The 24,910-nt window shown below is 45.6% G+C and overlaps 3 protein-coding genes across 6 annotated transcripts in view; all 3 read right to left on the minus strand.

Annotated features, from left to right (window-relative positions):
• The window catches only part of USP4 (ubiquitin specific peptidase 4), a 35,075-nt gene extending 33,303 nt beyond the window's left edge, over positions 1-1,772 (minus strand). Inside the window, exon 1 of one of the 3 annotated variants that reach the window (XM_039837743.1) lies at positions 1,581-1,738. In XM_039837743.1, coding sequence (XP_039693677.1) covers positions 1,581-1,681 — 101 coding nt within the window. In that variant the 5' untranslated portion in view covers positions 1,682-1,738. Of the gene's footprint in view, positions 1-1,580 lie in introns of all 3 variants that reach the window. The other 2 variants (XM_039837742.1, XM_039837744.1) reach the window with 2 other exon arrangements.
• Positions 1,773-10,106: 8,334 nt separating this feature from the next.
• On the minus strand, positions 10,107-11,193 carry GPX1 (glutathione peroxidase 1). Its single transcript, XM_039837761.1, has 2 exons — positions 10,901-11,193; positions 10,107-10,666 (listed from the first exon to the last, which is right to left on the minus strand). Exons 1-2 carry the CDS (start codon positions 11,159-11,161, stop codon positions 10,307-10,309), a joined length of 621 nt encoding a protein of 206 aa, XP_039693695.1. The 5' UTR covers positions 11,162-11,193; the 3' UTR covers positions 10,107-10,306.
• A 1,059-nt stretch (positions 11,194-12,252) lies between these two features.
• RHOA (ras homolog family member A) overlaps positions 12,253-24,910 on the minus strand; it is a 40,930-nt gene continuing 28,272 nt past the window's right edge. For both annotated transcript variants that reach the window (XM_039837762.1, XM_039837763.1), the window contains 4 exons: positions 19,029-19,186; positions 15,783-15,903; positions 14,378-14,508; positions 12,253-13,501 (listed from right to left, as the gene is read on the minus strand). In XM_039837762.1, the coding sequence (XP_039693696.1) occupies positions 13,328-13,501; positions 14,378-14,508; positions 15,783-15,903; positions 19,029-19,184 (582 nt within the window). In that variant the 5' untranslated portion in view covers positions 19,185-19,186 and the 3' untranslated portion in view covers positions 12,253-13,327. The remainder of the gene's footprint in view (positions 13,502-14,377; positions 14,509-15,782; positions 15,904-19,028; positions 19,187-24,910) is intronic.

Raw genomic sequence — 24,910 nt, forward strand, 5'->3', positions numbered from 1 at the left:
AGGAAGGAAACAATTAGCTTCAAAATGTTAATTTAAAGGAAGTCTTTCTATGGCTAAAATCTTGTTTGCTAACGACCAAGTCACTAATTTCACAATGATCTTTATAGAAGTCCTTATCCACGTGGACAATTTGGTTACACTGCTTTGCTTTACATGAACAGCATTAAACTAATCTTTCTGAAAATGGGATAATAACATCACACAGTTCAGTATTCCTTTAAGAACCAAACAAGGCATCAAAAAAAGTGTGTGTACATAGGTATAGATATGTGTGTATACATATACATACATATACACGCATAATAGTGTATAGGTACATTTATCTCGTCAAAATGCAAGTTGATCTGGTTATATTGTAAAAGTATCACTATGCAGTTTTACAATTAAGATAGAGGAGGGAAAACCTCTGTGGGGGGAACAAAGCACAAGACTTATATTAGTGAGTCCTTCAAATTTTATAACCAACAAACCTCAGAGGAGATCGGGCACCTTTCCAGAGGCTACAAGGATTCATAAATACAAATTTCTAAAATGCTCTTTTCTCTCCATATCCCTTGAACAATACCTTCCAAACACTGTGTGATTTTAGTTTCTCAAGCTTCCTGTTTCTGCTGAGCATTCTACGCAGGATAAAAGTAACTGAGTGCCCTGTCTTTCACAGCTAGCTCAAGAACACTGCAAAGCTGCATGTGAATTCTTTCTAATCTCAATGTCTCTCTTCCCTGATCAATGTATCTCTTAACCTCAATGTCTCTCCTCCCTGCTCAATTCCCCTGTCACTGTAAGTGGCATTATCAATACCACTATGGTTTCTTAAAGAAGGACCTCAATCATATCAAATGCAAAGCCAAGCCCGTTTTCTATTCCAACACAATATACCACCCAGGAATCTCTTTACTAGTGGAAGTAACGTCCCTTCTGAACAATTTATTAAGAAAACTCTTGTCTCAGACTTGCTGCGGGATTTTTCATCTTTCTATCTAAGCTCTGTAACACTGCTGCCACAATTATTTTTTACATTTGCCACTATTACATTTTACATTTTTACATTTTTACCAAAATAATCTGGGGCTCTCAAACATTCGTTCAGCTTCTGACCTTGACATCTGTTCTGCAGTTTACAAGTTACAAAGTATCTACTGATCTTCGCCTCAACCCACTGGGGGAGGAGGGTGAGTGTCAAATATTGCTACCACGTTTTTCACATAAGAAACTGGAGTTTGTGAAGTGTGGACGCCTTCACTCAAGGTCACAGAGCGAGTCCTCGATGGAAAAGGGCTGTCCTCATCCTGAAGGTGCCCGGGAGCACTCCCCTGTTCCCCATCCTGCAGCCCTTTCCTCCGTCAGGTCCGCCCACTGGGGCTCCGAATGGGCTGGGACGACTTACAGCCCCGCCCACGCTTTCCCAGAAGCGAGCTCAGGCTCCCTCCCCTGAGGGGCGCGGGTCCGGCTACTCTTCTTAGGGTCACTATCATTGCCCCCGGCCGGCCCCTACCCAAGACGAAAATGAGGGGCTTGGCCTGAGGGCCAGAGCCCTGGCCCCCGACCCTGCGTGGCGGAGAGGAGGGACCGGCGCTCACCACTGCGCCCCTCGTTGAAGCGTGGTCCTCATCAAGGCCCCGAGCTCGGATTTCTGGGTCTCCGCATCCGGTCGCTCACGGCAGCCTCCGCCTTCCGCCATCTCGTCCGTAGCCCCTGCCCAGCCGGCCCGGACATCCGCCTCGCGCACAGCGTGCTGTGGGCCGCGCCCACGCACGCAAGCACGCACGTACGCACGTGCGCGCGCCCAAGCCCCACCTGGCGCCGGGGCCTTGAGCGCCGGCCCGCCCCCACGTCCCGCCCTCTCCCCGCGGTGCGCTGGGGAGGTGGGAGGGGGCCGGAAGAGGAGGTGGACGCCGAGGAAGGAGCGGCCACTTCCTCCCGCCCTACCGGCTGTACCAAGTGTTGTCGGGCACTCCTTTCTGTGTCCAGCCCCGCGATGTCAAGGAGTCATTGCAGGCCCCACGGCCCCTGTGTTGGAGGAGGTCATCAAGGGGGTGTGTTGGCCGGTTGACTGGCGAGCTGCACCCAGGCAGTCGGAGGCTCCTCACTCCCTCCCCTGTCCTTGGAGTGTGCGTTCTGTTTGCCTCCGAGTCCTAGAAGCTGCCCAGAGATGCAGTTTTGACATACTACTTACTGTAGTGTTGAGAACTTCGGGACGATATTCGTGATTGAGTAGTTAAGGCATCCGTATAAACTTTAAGATTCTAGTGAGCAGATAGGAGATCTACTCCTTTTGCTGCTGCCCGAGACAAGCTTCCTATGTAAGTCCCCCAGCTTATTAAACTTGCCACCTGTATCTGGAGTGGCCTGCCTCTTTCTTCGGGCCCTCCATGTCTTCCGTGTTAGGGACCATTTCAGTTTATACCCGGAAGCTCCCCCTGGAGGCCTGCGGCGTTTCGCTGTTCTTAAACGCGCTGCTAGGTGAGAGAAGCCCTGGAACTAGATTTTCTTGTGTTCACTGCTGCCATTCCACTTTCAGCAGAAACCTTAGCCTAGTCCCTGGCTACCCAGACATGGGTTCAGGTTTCCTGTCCTGGAGGCCCTACAGGGATTTCAGGAGTGCCTGGTGCACCAGTGCCTTGGGACTGGGACTGAAAGGTGTGGTGCAGTCATTAACAGTAGTCTCAAACAGTCTGGACGCCAGAACACCCTGGCCCACAACGGAATTTCACAAGCACTCCACACTGAGCTAGCTACTCGCCTTGTCAGACGAGCTGCCTCAGAGGGGTGATAGCAATGCAGGAAGAAAGGTCCAAGTGTGTTCTCTATCGTAGGTGCCCAGGCTTCCTCTTAATTTGTTGCTGCAACAAGCACGATGTCCTGAACACTATGTTTTTCACTCGATCCTGCACAAAAATCACAGCCCTCCTAGAGGGGCATGTAAGCCCAAAGCGAGGAGGCCAGTCAGTTGGCCTATGTGAGTCTCCCATTCACTTGTCTTGCAGTTCCTGTCCTCAGAGAAAGGTAAGAAAAAGAAGACCCAGTACCTGCCATTATACAATCTAATAGAGAAGAAATCTATAAATACCCCCAGTGCCAAGCAGTGTTGGGTAAGTGCCATTAAAGAATATGAACCAAAGACTGTGGCCCCCAAGCTATGAAAGGGAGCATTTGACTTGAGTAGCATTTGAACGTGGTCTTGGAAAAAAGCATAGAAATGATGGTACATGTTATAGTAGGGGAAACTCAGGGGGTCAGAGAGAATTTCTAGAATAAGCAGAGCAGGATCTAAGAGAGGATTAGGCCAATTGGGGTGGGCACAGACTACTGAAAGAACCTGAGATGTAAAGCTTTTCTATATCTACATGTCATGGCCTTAAATGCCCCTCAGATTCTGTCGGAGGTTTTAGAGCAGAGGCAAAGTGGCTGAGGGTGCTTTACCTACAGACCTACAGACCTATTAGGAACTTTTCTCTGGAAAGAGTTATGAGGGAGGAGAGGAGAAACACATGAACCATGTTCAGTGTCGAGGACTGCCCTCATGAAGATGTGGGAGGTCATTTGAACAGATTTACTATTTTTATGTTGGGTCATGCTTAATTGAAGTTAATTTATACTCCCTGGGACATCCATCACGCACCATCTGGTAACAGAGGCCTCTTGGCAGTTGGGTAGATAGCAGAAGAAAGTAAATTTGGAATTAAAACTGCCTTCAATAACCACATAGCAGTTAATCCCTTGTAGATAGGAGTGACCACTGGTGATAATTCTACATCTGGGGAGCCAACTCTGGCAACCCAAGTGCTCTTTGAAATTCTTAAAAACGTTATCAAATGAGAAACATTACTTTTAGTCCTATTATTTATGGAAAAAGAAAGTTGGGTTACCGATGTTACTTCAAAACCTACTTTAGAGAGTGTCTGCTTCCCTGTTCTTTTTTTAGCAGATCCTTCTGTACCATTTATGGCATGGGTCAGAGTCTTAAAGAAGTAGGACAAGTCCTCAGCACCACTAGAAAAGAGGACAAAACCTAATTATAAGAAAGAAAATTTTGGAAAATCTTTTTAAACCCGGATCTCTTCAGTGCTATTAAATAGCTGTAAAAAATAGTGTACTAATTATGGGTATTTCCTAAAATTTATATTAAGATTACAAAGTGCCTGCAGTTAAAATGTGAGGAATAAAGTGAAATTTCACAGTCAGAAGATCATTATTTCCAAAATTTTAAACCTTTTTTAGTGATTTCGATTAAAATGTTAAAAATGGAGAACTAGAAAACAATGGGCATCTGCCTGCCCGTCCCTGCTATTGTGGGAGTGACCTGTGGATTTGGGAGGAAATGAAAGGAGTAATTCAGCTCAGGAGACACCCTGGCCCCAGGGCTGTGTTCTCCTCTTAGGCCTTTTGCTAGGGAGAGGCTTTAGCCTAGTAGGGTACTCACTTGGCCCCATAACCTAACCTCAGAACTGAACAACCCACCCGTTACCATGGGAACTTAGGCCACAAGAACCGGAAGGAAAGCAGGAGGGGAGCTTGAGGGAAGAGGCTTAGCTGACTGGTCACGTACTGCTTGATCTTGGACTGCGATGATCTAATTGAAGGTTTGTAATGTCTGGGTGTGTGAACTTTAAGCTTTATTTGGTTCCAAATCATAAAGTTCTCATCTTGTCCAGCACTATGGCTTGCTCTACCCCTAACTGGCATTGGCCCTCCCCAGTCACCCCTGGTCCACACTTGGCCAGCAATCACAGAGTGCATGTGGCAATATTTATAAATATTGGGCACTTTTGATTAGAGGTGGCATCAGGAGAGAAATATTTGTTTTCTTCTTGCCCGTGCTTCCTTAACCTACTCAAGGAACTGTGAAAAAGTTAAAAGCTCTAGAAGTACATTGTAGAAGAATTAAAGGTCTCATCAGTGACATTATAACCTATGTTATATAAGAGTTAAGGTTACTGAGGAAGGTGACAGAGGCAAAAACCTGAACGAATCTCGTAGAGAGGAAATGGGATCACTTTTCCTACCTTGGAAACTCATGCAGTTGGACACTTTCCATTTTGGTTGTGCCACTGTTGGTGGCCAGTCCTGATTGGGCAGGAAGGTTGAGGCACCCTGAGCCCAGGTGTGGCCAGGGTCTTCTCTTCCTCCTCTATCTTTCATCAGTGTCTTAACCATAAACAAGTATTTAGATGTTAATTGTGTGTTGTTCACCTTTTGCATGGAGTAAATTCTCAGTAAACATTTCTTAGATGAATGAATGAATTACCCTGATACTAGTCATTTTTTCATTTGACTAATAATCTATTATATGCTCACAGTGCCTACTATCCAGGGGTTGGTTCGCAGCCAGTTTGGTTGGGGAAGATGTTTTCACATGTAATTACACTGTCTACAGGAACGTGGAGGGTGATGCTGCAGACGTTTCTCGGGGAAGAAACCGTAAGCAACTGGCATAGGGAGCAAAGGCATGTTTAACATTCCCCTTGGCCTTGGGGATGCATGATGAGTCTGCAAAGGAGTGCTCAGCGGACCGGGGCTGCTTTAGATTCACACACGTCCACAGGCATAGTCACGTGCTGGGGACAGGAGGCTGTGGTAGCAGGTGCTTCCTCTACGGGGAGACTTGGATCCCCTCCACTTTCCTCCCTGTGGAGCCAGGAGGCCTGCAGCAGTGGAGAGCACCACCCAGGGCGAGCTGCCCCTCTAGGCATTTGAGTTAAGTGGGCCTGCTCTGTAGTGTCCTACCCTGACCTTACTGACTGCTGTGACACTGGACCTGGGAGGGGTGCCAGGGGTGGGGTTTCTGTCTGCAGGTTGAATGATGGACGACAGGCTGCTGTGCCCATGCCCAGCAGGTCATTGTCATATCATCTCAGTCTCAGTGCTTCTGGATGCAGCTAATAATACCCACCAGCAAGTGGCCTACCTAGTTGGTGATTTTTAGTTTTGTCTTCTCACATGGCAAGTCTGGAGTTAAGTCCTTGGATAGGTCACAGCTCAAGTTTGCTTCTCTGTTACCCCCAAGGCCAGAGCTCATGAGACCTCACTCCTTGCGCAACAAGTCTTGTTTTTTGTACTCCCGCTCCCAATCCAGCAGTGCCTGATATGAGGCCTCTGTCCATTAACTTGTTGACCAGCCCTAAGCCAGGCTTTCTTACTGCCAGCTCGGGTATGTCGCTTATGAAATCATGCTCTTCTAGCTGATTTGGTGATTGGAATAACAAAAACCTTCCAAATTCAAAGTACTCTGACAGGAATCTCTGCCCACTCTTTAAAAATCCATGCTGTGTTGGGGAAAGTCTTAGCTAGTATTTTTAACTCAGTGCTGTCTAAAAGTTAAAACTTATTTATTAGGCCGATCAGGCCAGGAATGTGTCTCTGAAAATAATCTTGCTTTAACTGTTGTTTTTGGAACTACACTGAGACAGAACAAGGAAGTGGTCTGATAAAGAGCTAATTGTGCAAGAAGTGCCTGACCAAATTTTATCAGATTTTTAAAAATCGAGGTCTAATTAACAAATAAAATTGCGAAATATTTAATGCACATCATGGCGATTTGATATATGTATACATAATCTTATCGGATTGAATGTTTAAAAGAAAACAAAGGTAAAGCAAAACAAACAGCGTTTTTTTAAGAATTGCTAAAATGGATGTTTCTGAGCCTAGTTGAGTAATAGCAGGGCCACCTCCTTAGAAGACCTATGGCCTAAATGCTGCCGCCTGCGCTCAGGTCAGCAGTGTCCTGCAGCCACTTCTACCAAAGGCAGGACCTCAGGCCGCTCCCTGAGATTCCTTATCTTTTACCTGTTCATTTGAACTGATGATTCACAGTGGGGTGGGTGCAGGTGCAGGTGGGGCCAGCAGCTTTTGAGGTTAAATGATAAAGAATGTGTCTGGAATTTGTGTGTGTGTGTGTGTGTGTGTGTGTGTGTGTGTGTGTGTGTGTGTGTGTGTGTGTGTGTTGGGGGAAGAGTTCCAGCCAGCTTCCTGCGGGAGGGAGAAGATGAAGTGTTAATTGGCTTTATTCTGAGTCTTTCTGAGGAAGGGAGAGTTGGAAAGGATTTTCAGTTGAGGGAGATGGGCAGCTTGGAGTCAGAGGAGGAATATTCGCCAGCCAGGGTCGGCCAAGTTGGGAGTGCAGAAGTTCCCTTTCCTGGTAGCCCGAGGCATAAACTGAGATGACAAGATGTGGGCGAGGAGGGGTGAGTCACCAGGCAGCCTGAGGGGAAGAGGTTGGAGTCGATTCAAAAGCCCTGGGTTCTCACCCTGAGCCTAACTGGAGTGGGTGGACTGGGCCACACTGACCCTTTATAGGAAAGGAGAGTCTGGGAACTCCTCCTGTGTTCAGCTGTAAGTCACCGCGTAGGATGCCATGTTCTCAGGAGCATCTCTGCAGACGGGCTGTGGAACCTCGGTTTGACAAGCACTCACGTTACTGTTGAGCGCTGTGTGTGTAACTCCTGGGACAGGACCTGGTCCATCTCAGCGCTTGGCTCGCTGGCTTCAGCTCCAGCTGCCTCCCTGAAACTGCTCTGACTGAGGGACACAATCCACAGGACTTGACTCAGCTGAACGTTCTCTATGGAATGTCCCTTCCCTAGGCTCCTTGACGCCATCCTTGCATCGTCCTTCCTCCCAGCTGCGCCTCTCTGCCTGCTGACCTGGGAGGGTCGGGAATCCATAGGCCTCAGGCCTAGGCTCCCAGATCTTTTTCTTGCCACTCTCCCCAGGCAGCCTCATCCTCTCCAATGGCTACTTACTGTCTCCTTGGCTAGATCTTTATCTCCAACCCATACTCCTTTTCTGGGCGTCTTGTAAACACCTGGCCCAGATATCTCTATCTGGATGTCTCTGATCAACAACCCCTTCTCCCCAGACCTGCTCCTCGTCACGTTGTCCAGCTGTCAGTGAGGCCCCCTTCCCGCCTCAGGCCCTCACACACTGCTCACTGCCTGTCTACCCTCCAGAGGCTTGTTCCTCCTAAACTTCACCGTCACTTCCTCCAGGTGGCAAGCATGATCCTCCCTACTGGGCCAGGCCCTCAGAGGACCCTGTACTGCCTCATAGGACTAAACATGCTTTTAATAATTATATGTTGTCTTTCTGCCTTCCGAAGGACTGTGCTCCCAGCACCCAGCAGAGCCCATGGCAGAGGACTGAAGGATGAATGGGGCAAAGGGCTTTTGGGGAAGAAAAGTGGGGTTTTAAGGGGATCACAGGTGCTACTGGAGCAATCCGTCTGCCTACGTGTGTTTAAGTCCAATGAGACATGTACAGGTTTTGCAGCAAAGAAAATAAAGGTTTATTTTAAGAGAGTTGCAAGTCCTGGGGACACAGGAGCTTCCACTCAAAGACCTGGCCTCCCAGATATCTCGGAGGGATAGGTTATATGGGGAAACATTCTTAGTCATGGACACTAAGGGAGTTGGGGTCATGGGTGCTATTGATTAGATAGGGCTGGAGTCGTTGACCATTGTGTCCATTCCTAGAATCAACCATGGCGTCATCCTGTCTGGTCCCGCGGTCAGTGGAACTGTTCCACCTTAGGTCAGGCTGAAATACATCTACAGCCAAGATGTTATCCTTAGTTTAAATGAAACTTATTATCCTCAAGATCGATAGACCTGAGGCTTTTTTCTTGAAAGATTTGACAATGGCCGGAACCTGATGTCCTAAGGCTTAATGATTCAGGGAATAGGTATACAAATGTGGAAGGATAAGGACAGAAAAAGCAAGTGAGTCACAATACTATCATACTAGGCAGTTGGCTTGAACCAAAGAAAAAGCTATCTTAAATCTGTGAGCAGTTACACAGGTGGCCTGGGTATACTCGGATACACTCAGGTGTATAGGTTGCTATTCTCCATTACAGGAATCAGATCTGGAGTTTACAAATGATCTTCAAAAAGCCCTGACCCTGTTTGAGTGGAAAGTTCGCTTTATATTGATAAATGTTTGCTGATTCATGTCATATGCCAGAGCCTGTGGCCCGAGATGGTCAGCCCCAGTTCACCTCTTAGATTCTCACCGTCTGGAGAAATAGACCAGTCACTCACAGATGCAATCAAGATTCCTGAGTTTTGAGAGGAGTACAGGTGGGATGGGGTGCAAAAGGGGTACAGACAGCTCTGCTTTGGTCACCTGAGGGGACTTCAAAGTTGAGGGGAGAGGCCTTGTAGCCAGAGGGAGGTGGGCCTGTAAAGGAATTCTAACCATGGAGGGAAGAGCCAGAACAGGTGCAGAGGGCCCTTTATCCCTTAATGACTAAAGGGGGAAAGGTGGCAGCAAAGATTCCTGCTGGAAGAAAAAGTTTGGAGAGTTGGCTCAGACACAAAAGAAACTGGAGCGTGAATGCCAGGACCCTGTGGCCCACATTCTGGACTGGGTTGACACTGCCAGCATGTATCTGGGTCCTTGTCTGCCCAAGCAGAAGCTGCACCCAAGTCCCTTGTACTGATGGGAAGTGGTTCCAGGTCTGTCTAGAAAGATTATTAACAGCAGGGCCAACAGATGGAGAGGTCGGACCTGAGACACACCTCCCAAGCAGCAGCTGGCCTCCAAGATAATGCCCTGCCCGGAGCCTGACCATGCAACTGCAGTTACCAAGTGCCTGGAGGGTGTGGTCAGAGGGCCAGTGTGTATACTCTTCTTACTGAGAGGGAGCAACCAGTAAGGACAGTATGGGAGCAGATTTAAGCTCCGGGTAGCAACACGCAAAGGTCTAGCAAAGTAAGAGGAAAAGGCTTTGTAATGTTGCATGAGCTTCCAACTGTGTAAAATAGACCTAACACTTGGAGAAGCCACAGACTCAATGTGAATGGAAGCCCATGCTGTTATTTTTCGTGGTCATTTCACAAACAGCAAATATCCAGAAAGGAGAGGCCTATTCCTTTGGTTATGCAGTCGACGCTTGACTTGTCTCCCTCTTTTTGGAATGACGTTCTAACATGTCCCGGCAGAGAAAGGAACACCAGGAGGGGAACGGGGCTTCTGGCATAGGAAAGAGTGGATTCCACACACCACAGACAAAAAGGGTGGAGAGTTCAGACTGTCCAGGGCCAACGACTAGGGGGCTCAAGCTTCCAGCCCCATGTTCCCACTGACACAGGACAAACACACGATTCTGCTGACAGGACACTTTATTGAGAGGGGTGGCGGTGTGGGAGGGAGAGGCTGTGATGGTCAGGCCCAGCGCCCACCCCAGGGGATTTTCCTGGACATCAGGTGTTCCTCCTTGCAGGTTTAGCGGAAACACCATCATGGAGAAAACCCCCGGAGGGCAGCGTTGTGTCTGCCAAGAAGCAGAGGCAGCAGGGGTGCCCTAGGCACTGCTAGGCCCCTGGGACAGCAGGGCTTCGATGTCGGGCTCGATGTCGATGGTCGGGAAGCGGCGGCTGTATCTGCGCACAGGAACGCCGTCCCGGCCCACCAGGAACTTCTCGAAGTTCCAGGCAATGTCGTTGCGGCATACCGGAGACCATATGATGAACTTGGGATCGGTCATTAGCGCGGTGGTGTCGTCACTGGGCGCGGGCAGAGCCTCCCTCAAGAAAGTGAAGAGCGGGTGCGCCTGTGCGCCGTTCACGTCGCACTTCTCGAAGAGCGTGAAGTTGGGCTCGAACCCGCCGCCAGGTCGGACGTACTTGAGAGAATTCAGGATCTCTTCGTTTTTGGTGTTTTCCTGCGGAAAGGAAGAGCAGCTGAGACCCGGGGCCGCGAGGAGGGAAACTTTCTGGCCGCAAACAAGGAGTTTTTGGATGAGTCACCAGGCTCTTTGCCCTTCTTGCGCAACCCCGGTGCAGACCTGAGGTCCAGCCAGGACGAGCGCCGGAGGGAAGCGGGCCGGCGGCCTCCCCGCCGCGCTCCTAACCCGGGTCGCGCGCCCTCCCGCTCCGCTCTGCCCAGCCCCGCGCACCTGATGCCCGAACTGGTTGCACGGGAAGCCGAGCACCACCAGACCCCGGGGCCCGAGGCGCCGCTGCAGCTCGTTCATCTGGGTGTAGTCCCGGACCGTTGTGCCTCAGAGCGACGCCACATTCTCAATGAGCAGCACCTTGCCCCGCAGGGAGCCCAGGCTCACGGGCTCCCCGCCCGCTAGCGGGCGCGCGGAGAAGGCATACACGGAGCCCGGGGCCGCAGCCGCCTGCGCGGCCGCCGTCAGCTGAGCAGCGCACATGTCGTGGAAGAGGGGAAGCACTGGTGAGACAGACACCAGGGGGCCCGGGGTGCGCTTTTTAATAGGGGGCAATAGGGTCACGTGGCGGAGGCGCTTTTCCCGACCGCTCCGCCCCGCCCCTTCGGTCCCGCCTCATCCGGCATCAGGTCTCCCTGGGGAGGTTGACTAGCAAGGCGGGCGAGGTGCGGCCTGGCCGGATGCGGACACCGCCCAGACGAGGCGGAGCCGCGGGCACGTCTGGTCCGGCCCAGGCAAGGCCCACACTGCTGCAACCACCCGTTACCCCGCCTGGCACCCGAGCCAAGGTCTCAAAGCGCTCTCCAGCCTATGCTATACTACTATACTTGCAGTATGTAACCTTCTGTCGCCAGGTGCAGGGCGAGTTCTGACTTGCGGTGATGCTGCAGTTGGCAGCAGCTGCCAAGACAATTTCTCTGTGATGAGGCTCCATGGGTCTAGGAAAGCTAAGGTGGAAGAGGGTGGGCAATGCCAGAAGTAGCCAGGAAAGGCTCAGGCTCCAAAAGCCAGCTCTCATTTCCCTGCATTCTGGGGCTGCCTGGAACACGTATAGGTCCAGGCCTCTGGTCTCCCTCCTCTTAGGCCCCCAGTGTGCACTGCTGGGGCACAGGTTCTCTCAAGGAGCAGCTGAGGCCCAACCCCAGCCTCCTGGAGGGGAGGCCCAACAGGATGCAGGGCCCAGTGGACCCTGCTGACTTCAGGCCACTCTCCATACATAGTCAACTTCATCTGAAGCTCAACCCTGGAAGTAAAAGGCACTGAAAATGGACAGGGAGTAAGAGAAAAATGTCACATTCCTGATCCGTGCAGAAGAACGACTGCTCAGAGTGCCCTCATGTCTCTGCAGCAGGCTGCATTCCTCACTCCACCCCACTCTGAACCTGAATGTGATGAGATAATGATTTCCATGTTCTTGGGAGGAGCCAGGTTAGTGCCAGATTGGGGAAGGGGGTGGTGGTGGGCAAGCTGGTACTTTGAAGTACCTAAAGGAACCTTCTAAGGCGAGTTAGGCCGAGTCCATCCTCCCACTCCCAGCACTGGAGAGAGTAACACAAACACCAGGATACAGGAAGTTTAGAAAACTGCCTTTATTCTATTAGTAGTTGGAAAAATTAACTGGTACAGAAAAAAAAGTTTAGTCAGCTGGAGAGGAGAGAAAACACAGTGCCACCCACGAGAACTGGTGGCTCCTCTGGGAGGGAACCTAGATACAGTGAGGAGAAAGCACTGTGAACTAGAGGCCGACCCTGCGGTCCAGACAGGTTGTGCCACCTTCAGAAGTGTCTGAGTGCCTCGGGCGCATGAAACCAAATTCCTACTTACTTAGCCCAGCTCTGGGGAGGGGGACTGGGACATGTGGGGCTGAAAACAGGTGAGATGGTCATCTTTTATCAGAGAAAGTGACAAAACGGGAATTTAAAAAATGAATTTTCCATCTGACTTTATTTTCAAATACACTTTCTTTTTTAAAAAACCAATACACTTTCTGTGGGGATGACAAATATCAGTATTAGGAAATCCAATTATACAAAAAATACTACATCTAGTCTGGGGTAGATATATTTATTTTTGGTAACATACATTAAGTGGCACTAATTACACAGTAACTATAAGGTAACTAACATGAAACCACAGAACTGTAACTTTGCCACAGCTGCATGGACTTGGGCCTTTCTGGCTGAGGCCATTTTGAAAAAACTGGATGGCCACTCCAGAGCTATGCCAATGCAATCTGTTAAGGAGTAAAGCTCTGAAGTGGTGACTCACCAGAATACGTTGCAGCTGACAGATGAGAGGCAAGACATGTTAGTTATGAAGTAGTTACAGCCTAATTCACAAAAGTTACCATTTCTCTTTCTAGAAAGAAGCAAGAAGTTAAGAAATCCCTTGAATTAGTGCCTGGTGTGTCAGGTGGAGTGCAGAGGAGGGCTGTTAGAGCGGTGTCAGAAGGCCCCCGGCGGGTCAGGTGGGCTGGACATCATTAATAATCATGGTTGGCTTGGCTTCTAAATACTGGTAGCAGGATGACTTCTGATTTGTAATCTTAGGTAAATTATAGATAAATGAAAAAGGCCAGTAATCATACACTAAGATTAATAAACAGCACTTCAAAATTAACCGCATGAGGGCTGTGCTTGCAGCAGGGTTTCACAAGACAAGGCACCCAGATTTTTTCTTCCCACGTCTGGCTTGCAGAGCAGCTCTCGTGGCCATTTCAAAAACCTCCCTCACTCCATCTTTGGTTTTTGCTGAACACTCCATGTACCCAAAAGCGCCAATCCTGTTCGCCATATCTCTGCCTTCTTCTGGTTTTACCGGCTCCTGGTAAAGAGAAAAAAGAGCATTCAGTTAACACTGTTACATATATATAGCAAGTAGGTGTAGAAGTATTCAAATTCAGCTAAAAGACTTTTAAAAGTTTCTATACCCCCAGGTTTGAGTTCTGTCTATAAACTCATATGCAGTGACACCCCCCACTCCAATATAATATCCCTACCAAATGAGCTCTTCTCTGGGAAGTAGAGAGAGAGGAGAGAGAGAGGCCAGAGAAACCCTGGAGGGTTCAGGAGGAAGTGAAGGGCAAGCTGTCAATCCAAGGTAAGCCCTTGGGTCTTCCTATAGTTAGCTTCATGGAGGGCTGAGTGCCCATGAAAGGAAACAAATCCTGACCTTGACATTCAGATTGCAGTGAGAAACCTTGGCTGAAGACTTCAAGGCACTATTCCTGCAATGGGGAAGCCCTGCCACTGGGCTACCTAGCTTCTCGGAAGCCAAGATACTACCTCCAGCATCACTTTTATAAAGGTATCAGGGCTATTCACCTGGACTGCATGCCCTCAGAATTTCTTAATCTTTCAGTTGCTACCAATTTGTCTTTAGCCTCACATATATCAAGGTAATAACAAGAGGGGGAAATCAAGAGCCTGATAAAAGTTCCTGCATCTGGAGCAGACTACTGCTGTGATGGTCCCTTCTAAGGCAGACGATCCTTGGGGGCACGGCACTATCCCACAAGAGAGGTTCCATCTCATATGACCAGAGCCTAGTCAAGAAGGACCAAATGGAGAGAGGCTTCTGGGACTCTCTCTGAAATAGCCTGGCCTATGAGGGTTTCTGTTGGGACTCCCTGAACCCCCAAGCTTGGCTCCTCAGGTTCAAGAATGCTACAAGAATACAGAACCCTGCCCCAGACCATGCCTGCTTCATCTTGGCTAGCTCCCGCCTTGTGTGCTCATCATTCCGAAGGTCCTTCTTGTTTCCAACCAGGATGATGGGCACATTGGGACAGAAATGCTTGACTTCCGGAGTCCATTTTTCTGGGATGTTTTCTGAAAGAAGTGAAATGTGGGTTAACTTGAGGATACATACAAGTCTATCTTGAAGAATCTCTAAGAGTCCTAATTAAATTGTGAAGAAACTATTCCAGATCTAAGCCCCTTCCCTTAAGCACAGAGTCTCTAGCTTTTCTAAGTCCCACCAAGGAGCACAGTTCCTCTGGAGTGGGAGCCAAGGTAAGGCTCTGGAGAAGCAGAGGATCCAGAATACAGGGAGCCTCCACAATGGTGCCGCCTGCCCCACAGAGGAAGCTCCCCACCGGCCATCCCTGTCACTGCTGGAGAGGAGATTCTGACCACAGCTTACAGAAGGGGTCCCTATTCTGGAGCCAGGGTTGGCCCAGAGCCCACATGTTCTCTCTATACCTTGCTCATGGACCCTAAGCATGACCTCCATCTGTGGGTTAATGGTATTTCAAATGACTCAAGAGTAACTGCTGAAAATGAGTGATAACCAGCTGTAGCTTCTTGCCAATACTATACTAATTTAGTAAGGCTGTATGTACATCATAGTGGATGAGCGGCCTGAATTCAGCCACCCATACCCACACCTTGAGCATCTCAATGTCAGGGATAATTTTATAAAATGGGTAACAGTAATATCTACCTACCTTACACAGCACTATTTTGAGTCAATGCATACAAAGCACTCGGTATGACAAGTAAATGGTAGTGATTGTAATTTGAGACTTAGTTTAGAATTGTTCGCTCTTTGACTTCAAGGCCTTGTTGCCTTGTTTTGCACAGTGTGAAGTCATTATTATTATTATAATTGTTATTGTTATTATTTTCTGAAGGAAAGTGGCTTTTAAAACATGTGGCAAACTAAGCTAGTGGTATGGTCAGTTTTGAATCTCTATTAGACAAAACACTTTAGGAAAGGGTTAAAATAGGGTTTTAAAAACACTACTAGGAACGGCAAGTCACCAGTCTAGATGTAGGGAGGCAGTATGCTCAGTAAGTACTCAGAAAAGGTATGGGCACCTTGCCCTAAAAATAGCCTCCCCTAAATCTTAGTTCAAATCTTCGTCTTTGGAATCCACCTACTTTACAGAGTGGACACATGGCAGCCATGGGAGACCTAGGCTGAAAAGGACCCAGGGCCCAATCTCTACAGACCCAAGGCTCTAGGACTCTGGCCACTGATGATTCCTTCTCTGAAGCTCACGTCTGCATTTAGGCTACTTGATGCTCAGAAAGGACCAGAGAAAACAAGTGCCTGGCTGGCACATGGGCAGCAACAAACATCACACTGCAGGGCTACTCACCTAAACTATCAGGGCTGTCAATGGAGAAACACATCAGTATAACATCAGTGTCCGGGTAGGAGAGGGGCCTCAAGCGATCATAATCTTCCTGCCCAGCTGTGTCCCACAAAGCCAACTCTACCTGTGACAGAAAAAATAAACCCAAGAGTGCAAGGTTAATTGCACTACCCACTTTCAAAGTGATGTTTACCACAGTACACTCAAATGGCAGACTGTCCAAAATAGTAAAAGACAGGACTGTTCACTTTTATTAGAATCGAGCCTGAAGGCAGAAGGTGTATTTGAATTGTTTTAGGTTGAAATGTCTCAAGATTGCAAATTTTATAAGCAGATGAGAACGGAATAAAGTGCCTAATTCAAAATGTCAAGTCAAAAATAACTTTATAGCTTATAATAAGTATTTAATTATAAACATTCTACCAGGTATACAAGGTGACACAGGGAAAAACCAGACTGAGTAATATTTCCTAATACAGTCTCACTCAACCATTTCTCTACTTTGTCTCTTCAAAGTAGATGCAATGTGGAAACATGGAGACAAGAATGTATTTGAGCTGGTAGGTGACAAGACACCATGCTGGGTGTTACGCAAGATCTGAGCTGACAGGGAAGGCCTCTGGCTCTCTGTTTACTGCTCAAAAAATGTTGGAATAGCTGAATGAAAGCATCACATAAGGTAGGAGGATGCTCCTATCACACCTGGGAATGTGCTCACCTTCCTGTGCGAGGAAAGGAAACTGATGCCTGGGCTGTGGACACATGACCCCTTCCTCGTGGTCCAGCACTGCAGCCAGCCCTGTCATTTCTTTCAATCAGAGTGGATTTTCAATGCCCTCTGTTCAGAGGCCCTTCCAGGCCCAAGGAACTCTCCGTGCTCTAACGCCTGGAATATCCTTCTTCTCCTAGCACCTTCGCAGCCCTTATTTTAGTTTCTAAATACCATTCCTTCCTTAAAGATGATGGCTAATTAACTCTTCCACCCTCGGCCTCTGCACTTTCATCACACACCCACCATCAGCTTGGTGTAGGTCTATGACATACTAATGCCTAATCCTCACAACCGGTCTGACCTCATAATGGTGCAGCTCTTCCAAATTCCACACTGTGGCCCCTCTGTACCTCATGGGTTGGTTCAGTCAGACACACCCAACCCTGATTATCCCCTGATAAATGGTTCCAGTGTGTTAGGCCTATCTCATACCAGAATGGGCCTTTTCTCTTTGGGTACGTCTACTCCTGGGACCATGATCACCTAGAATCTTGGAAGGTTCCCTAGGCTCTGTCAGCACATACTCTTACACAAACATTCCCAGGCAGCGCCCGCTCCCACTCTGGGGGCTACTGAGTTGCTCTGAGGTGAGCAGCTGGGGTGGGATACCTCTTCCAGATTAAGCACCTTTATTTCAGGGTTTCTTCTCCCTGTATAACAGGGCTCCCTATCTTGCCATGGTCAGGCATGTTTAAAGGTGGCAGTGTAAGAAAGATACTTATGGACCATTCCTCAAAGGTTTTAAGTCAGGGTTCCTAAATTGCTTATGGGTAAGATCCTGGCTGTTTCAAGACTCCCAGGAACAGATGATACTTCAAAGAGGACAGAAGAGCCATGACTGTTGCCAAAACTAAAGTACTGCCACAGGTGTGAAACACTTTCCCGACTGGCCGGTCACAGATACACAGCAACCAACAGCTGCTCTCTCTGGAGGGAATGAGAGGATAAAACCAGCAATATACATCCCCTAGGCATTTGAGAATCCAACCTGATCCTGCTTCCCTCAAGCCACTGAGTCTTTCTGCGTATGTGTGGCAATCCAAGTTAGATAAGAGGGCTGTTATAATGACAGCAGATGCAAAGATCTCAGCACATTTCCACCCAGTTTGTCACAAATGTACCATGTGTCTCTAAACAAAAAACCGGTTGTCCAGGCCCATAGAAACGGCAGTATCCGAGCATCCATGCACAGAGCTGACTGAGGTTGAATTGGCAGCACTACAATGATGGATCACATGTAGGATAGGACCCAAAGTTTTGTTATGCTAGAATTTATTACTGTTTTCCCCTCCCCCATGCATTCTTGGGCAGAAAGGTGTCTTGTGGTGGTTCCTAATAGCATGAGAGCAATCACTGTGACCCACATTGCAATTGGATAAAATTAACTATAAATTGTAAAGGGTTTTTTTTTTAGCATGCTATTGTTCGGCCCAATTTGGAAAGTACTTTGGTGCTTCCAGATGCTTTCAGTTACTTCCAGAACCTCGACGTTACCTATAAAATGGTTTAAATCACATTACAAATGAAGGGGGCTCAAAGATTAGGCAATTTACTCATGGTCACAGAACTATCAGGACAGCCTATAACAAGGAACTCTAGAATTCTGAGCAGCTGTCCTAATGTGCTTTCCACACATGGTGCCACGAACTGGGGCTAGGTAACACTGGGACAAAAAAGGGATAGTGGGTAAAGCAGGAAAATGAGAAGGGAGAAAGGAGATGGAATTATGGAAGCCAATACATTAGGTGCCGGCAGCAAGAGGCATGTGACTGAACGCCTGAGAGGACCGAGTAAGCTGGAGAAGAGCCCCTTGTTCCAGTTTTCTTTTCAGCTGACCCATTTGCAAAGGGAATTTCATTACTTTTCAAAAGACATACAGAATGCTGGGTAAGACATTATTTCGATGACAAAAGGGCGCAGAAAATAAAAAAATATGTATTCTAATTCCAGAAGAGCTTTGTCCCGGTCTTGACAGCGGGCTTTCAGGACAGACATAGGGAAACACTGTCCTTACTGCCAATAAGAGGTAATTGAAGCAACTGTGGCAGCACTGTTCATGTTAAAGTCAAAAAATATTTTAAGAATTAAATGTGAGGATGTTGTCTAAATGTCATGCTCCTGGTGGCATAGATCAGTATAACTCTTTGAGAAGCATAATCAATAAAGACCTCATGACCTAGTCATCTTGTATTTCAGCACTTAATGAAATACTATGACAATAAAAAAAGCCCATCCATACAAAGAAGTTCATCTCAAATATGAATAAAGCTGAAAAGAACACATATACATACTAAGGTTTCCCCACATAAAATATATATAAATATGGACAAAGTCTAGATGACAGCAGCTAAAAACAGTCATTTTTGTTATTGTTATATTGTGCAGTGAAGAGACAAAGAGGCCTAATTCTCTATATGCTTTATGAATAGCCTATGTAACATGCAAATAGTACCTGTTGTTTTGGAAAGTGTACTTACCTGCTTTCCATCCACTTCAATATCTGCCACATAGTTCTCAAACACTGTGGGTACATACACCTCTGGAAACTGGTCCTTGCTAAAAACGATAAGCAAGCAGGTCTTGCCACAGGCTCCATCACCAACAATCACCAATTTCTTCCTGATGGCAGCCATTGCTGAAACATAAGACAAAGGTATTATCTAGAGTGTCATACTAGTTTTGGGCTATGACACACATTTTTCTGACCATGAGGTGCAAGCCTCTAGTAGCACTCCCAAATACAAAATGCTAGAATGCCTTTCCACTTGGCACCAAAAAGTCATACAAAAAACCATAACAAACATTATACTTAATTATAAAAAGACTGAAACCTTTTCCCCAAGATCGGGAACAAGACAAAAAAAAATCTACTCTAGCAATTTCTATCTAACATGATACTGGAGGCAATTAGGCAAGAAAATGAAATAAAAGACATATAGATTAGAAAGGAAGATGGCAAATTATCTCAATTCACAGATGACAAGATCTTATATATGAAAAATCCTAAGGAATCCATTAAAAAATTATTGGAACTAATAAATTCAGCAAGGATGGAGGACACAAGATGAACATACAAAAATCAATTGTATTTCTATACCCTAGCAATGAATAAATTAAAATTGAAGTCAAGAAAACAATTTCGCTTACAACAGCATCAAAAAAGAATAAAATATGAATACATTTGAAAAAAGTACAAAACATTCACTGAAAAATACAAAACCTTGTTGAGAGAAATTAAAGATCTAAATAAACAAAAAGACATTCCCATTTACGAACCAGAAGACAGTATTATTAAATGGCAATATCTTCCAAATAAATTTACGAATTCAAGAGTCCCTATCGAAATCCCAGTTGGCTTCTATGCAGATAGTGACAAACTGATCAAAAATTCACATGGAAATTCATTGGACCCAGATGGCCAAAACAATCTTGAAACACAAGTTGGAGGACTCACACTTCCTGACTTTAAAACTTACTACAAAGCTACAGTAATCGAGACAGTGTTGCACTGTCATGAAGTTAGAACCCCACTTCACATCATATACGAACATTAACTTAAGACCTAAATATAAGAGCTAGAGCCATAAAATATTTTTAACTTTAAAAAATGTGATAAATTGGACTTCATAAAAAAATTTTAAAGCTTTTGTGCTTCAAGAGATACTATCAAGAAAATGAGAAGACAACCCACAGTATAAGAGCAAATGTAAGAGACTTGTATCTATAATATATAAAGAACTCTTACAACTCAATGAAAAAGCAGCTTAGGTGGAGTGGCCTGCTCAGGATCTCTATTGAGGCTGCAGTCAAGATGCTGATTTGGATCCAGAATATATAAAGAATTCAATAATAAAAAGACTAATAAACTAATTTAAAAGGCAAAGAATGTGAATATAAATGACCTAGAAATTCTACTCTGATATATATGCAAGAGAAATAAAGACACATCCGCACAAAAACTTTTACATGAATGTCCACAGCAACATTCATTATCCATCATAGTCAAAAAGTAGAAACAACCCAAATATCCAATAACTGATGAATGGATAAAAACAAGATGTGGTATACCTGTACAACGGAATATTATTTGGCAATAAAGAAGTGGGGAGAGTACTGATACATGCTATAACATGGATGAACCTGGAAAACATTACGTATATGAAAAGCTAGTCACAAAGAACCACACACTATGTGATTCTATTCATATAAAATGTCCAGAATTGGCAAATGCAGAGACAGCAAGTAGATTAGTGATTGCCCAGGGAAAGGACGTGTGATAGGAAGGAATAAGGGAATGACTTCTAGGGGAATAGTGGATTTCTTTCTGTGATGGTAAAAATTTTCCAAAATGACTGTGAGATGATGTATAACTCTATAAATACACTATATACCACTGAACTGCACGCTTTAAATGGGTGTATCGTATAAGTATGTGGATATTTCTATAAAGCTATTACCCACCCCCCTATAAAAGACACGGACTCCATTTGGTGGAGACTAACAGTCAACCACCCCAATTCCCACCATTCGCTCTTAGAATAGCACTCCAATTTTTAGCTGTGCCCAGCTAGAAGACTGTATTTCTTAGCTTCCCTTATAGCTAAGTATGGCCATGTACAAAGTTCTAGCCCATGAGATGTAATCAGCAGTAACTTTTAGGACTTTCAAGGAGTCTTCCTTAAAGTGAAGTTACATGCCCTTCTTCTTCACCCACTTCCTCCTCCTTGCCGCTTAAACCCGGAGGCAGGGCAGCTTTCTAAACAGCCCTCCTGGGATGTGAAGATGAGTGCCGCCCTTTGAAGTTGGAGGAATAAAAGGCAGAAGGGAGCCTGGATCCCAGATAATCTTGGGAGTCACCATTTCAGCCCCAAACTGTCTACTTCCACACTTCTTCCATTTGAATGAAAAAAAGTAACTGTCTTGTTCAAGGTGGTATTTTTCAGGTCTCTTTTACCTATAGTAAAACTAATCAACAGTACACACACACTGACAAAACCATACTGTCAAAAGGGAATGTTTCCCAAATTGGAGTAGCTGAAACAATCCATTGAGGTACATGAAGAAAACATTAGAAACACATTTTTTTTTTTAGTCTAGGAAACATAAGCTTAGCTTTAAAATTTGACATGAACTCATAAGCAGAAGGTTCCATAATGGGAAGGGCTGACAGTGCTGCCATTACTCATTTGCAGTGACATATTGCAATGAATATGTGACTAAGTATATACACAGATATGCTTTAACCAAATCCATATGATCTAGTGACTTTTAAAGACTACAAAAAAGCAGTGGATTGAGGGTAGTATCAATAATGAAAGCACAATAACCATATACATAAAGAGAAATGTGCTCATTATAATTCTTTAAACAATAGGATATGCAGTCAAAACAGTATTGTACTGAGACTAATCATTTAAATTATAGCCCAACACACTGGCCATCCATTCAGCACCTATATTCCTCTCTGCCTTGCTTTGGATCCTAACGAATATGAGACCTGCCTTGAGGTCCTGCACTTGTTTCACTTGTGTTTTGTCTTCTAACCAGATTTCAAATTACCTCAGAGAACATCTTAAATTTCCTTGCAGCCTTATGCAGTCTAGCACATTACTGGCCATGTTGCAGGTATTAGTAAATCCAAAGGAAAAAAAAAATTTAATGAGAACGGAGAGAGAAATGACCTCATTTCCAGTCTTCCATGAAATAATCCAGAGCATAGACATGGATGAATTTACCTCTTAAAAAATCCTTCCTCTATGTTCAGTCTGACTGTTGACATCTTGATAAGATTCATAAGCCATTTTCTGTTTTCCACATGCTCTCAAATTCCTGTCAAGATTTTATATGCTTTATACATTTCCTCAGACCTAACTTGCATTGGTTTGTGCTCAAAGTCAAACACCCTTACGGGATGCAAACAAAATAATTCACCAGGAATTCCCTGGTTTAAGAAAAGGCTGCCATCTTTGAATAGTATCCTTCCTAGAAGGCACTCAATTCTCAAGAAATAATCTTTCTGAATCTAATGTGGTTAAAGACACACAAAATGAAAATGCCAAGGAGCAACTAAAAAGGCTCTAGAAAATTTTCCTTGGAGAACACTGGCCCAGGGAATGTGTAAAACCATTCAGCCTCTATGGATGGCAAAAAAAGAAATTACAAGTGATTATAGGACAAAATGAAAATGAAAGCCTGCAATTTATAGGGTGATTTCTGGGATGCCGGCAGTCTGGCAATACCAGAGTTGTTAAAAAGTGAGAAGTACAAACAGAAGATGAAACCTGCTATTTTTTCCTGAAATGGCCCAGGAACATTTTTGGCTCTAGTATCTTTTCCTTTCCACTTTGCTATAATCCAGTATCTTTTCAGATACATGACTTGTCATCTTGAGAAAGGAGATCACCCTGAGCTTTCTCTTTGCCAGATGTGTCATTTTCTAGGCTCAATTCAGTCTCAGAAATAACTTTTAAGAGCTTTGAATAGAAATTTATTTTTCTAGTAATAGTCAATTATAATATATCTATTTAAGTCACCTGTCACAGAATAAAAATGACTGTATGTCTTTTAATAATTCTTACTCCCCTAAGTTCAAAACCTTTAGTATAAGTAAGTTAGTGTGCCACCCTCGCTCAAGTCAAAAGGTGCTCTCTCATGGTGCTGAAAGGGCACAGAAAACACCTACCTACTGCAAGTTAAGTTCTCTGCCATTACTAGACCAGTCTTTCCCAAATCTGGAAAAAAAAAAAAAAAAAGAACGACGTGTTCTGGCTATGGACTAAACTTCAGCGAACTACATTAAGCGGTTACTGTTAACAAAGAAAATAAAGACAACCAATATTGCAATATATTTCCCACACATATGCAAATAGAAATGGTATCCAAAAAAGCAATTGAGGGGTGCCATGCAGAATCTCCCACACTTAGTATTTAACAGACACGAGAGCACACAGCTCACTCTCAGGAGCCTACACCATATAGCCCTCTAGTGCAGCAGTACCTCACTAGAGGGAGGGGTATCTCAACAAGCATCCCTTACGGAGTCTGGCATCACAGGAGGCACTCAGTAAACAGCAATTGCTACTAGGGTCTCTCCCTTCCCCAGGCCTAATGCAGGTCCTCCAGTGCCTCTCAATTCATACAGTATTGCTGCCTGTGGTATCCTACGCCCCTTCACCTCTCCCTCTCCACTGGCTCCTTTCTTTCAGTCTACAATTAAGTGCAGAGTGCCCCCGATTTTAAAACAATGAATCTTCCCACATCCATGCTTTCCTCTCGTGACCTTCCTGTGGCCTGTTTCAAAGAAAAGGTATATATTTCTGCTGCTTCATATCTACTCAACTTGTTTAAATTCTTCCAATCTGCCCTTCTGCCCAAACTTCTACTGAAATATTCTCCAGTTACCGATGAGACCACCGTCACAAAATCCAGTCCTTATTCTCCTTGATATTTTTTGTTGCAACTTACTTCCCTGTCTTTGGACCTCCCTCACCTGCGCTGATCTCTAAGGCTTCTGTCTCCTCAGCTACAGCCTCCATATCTAATCATTCCTTCTAAGGCTGGTTTCCTCCCCTCATTCTAATACTCTAACTTTTCTCTGGAGATGTCAATTCTCCAAATCTCACTTCTATGCACATGACTCCCAAATCTCTCTTCCAGTCCCTGCTCTCAAACGCCCAACATACGTCTAACTCGGTGCATGTCAAATTCAGTGTCTCCAAGTCATCAACCCAACCTGCCAAATCTTCTCTTCCTAGTTCCCTCAATCTCGGTGGTAAAATCAAAATGACATTCCTGATATACTCAGCTGAGTGTAGAAACCCCGAGGTTAAATGATTCTCCGACTTCCTTTGTTCTTCACAGTATGAACACTGTCAAGTTCTGGGGAATTCTACCTCTTTGTGGGTCTCACTTTCACATCCTACCCCCTTTTCATCACTATAGTCATCATTCCAGTTAAGTCTGTAATATCGCCTACCTGGAAAAAAGCAAAAATCCAACTTCCCTTACTTCCCTTCCCTTCTATCCTGCCTGCTGCAGCCAAACACTCTCCATTCCTATGCCTGGGCTTCAGTTCATCACACCTTTGTTCAAAGGCCTTCAGAAGGTCCTCAATGCCCAAAGTAGGTTAAGATACCTCAACCTTACCTTTGGGGTCCTCTAAAATTCGAACGGCAACCTATTTTTCCTTCTCACCTTCTCTTCATTCCTTACCACATACCTGGTTCCATTAACTTGCCTTGTAAAACTTTTTTCACTTCACCTCAAAGTAATGCCTGCTTTGAAAATGTCTACCATTTCCCCAGAAGAAAACACTTCACCTGTCCAATTCAAGTTATATCCTTCCATTCCAAAGCCTATT

Source organism: Pteropus medius, unplaced genomic scaffold (genome assembly GCF_902729225.1).
Source record: "Pteropus medius unplaced genomic scaffold, Ma_sr-lr_union100, whole genome shotgun sequence".
Taxonomy (NCBI): domain Eukaryota; kingdom Metazoa; phylum Chordata; class Mammalia; order Chiroptera; family Pteropodidae; genus Pteropus; species Pteropus medius.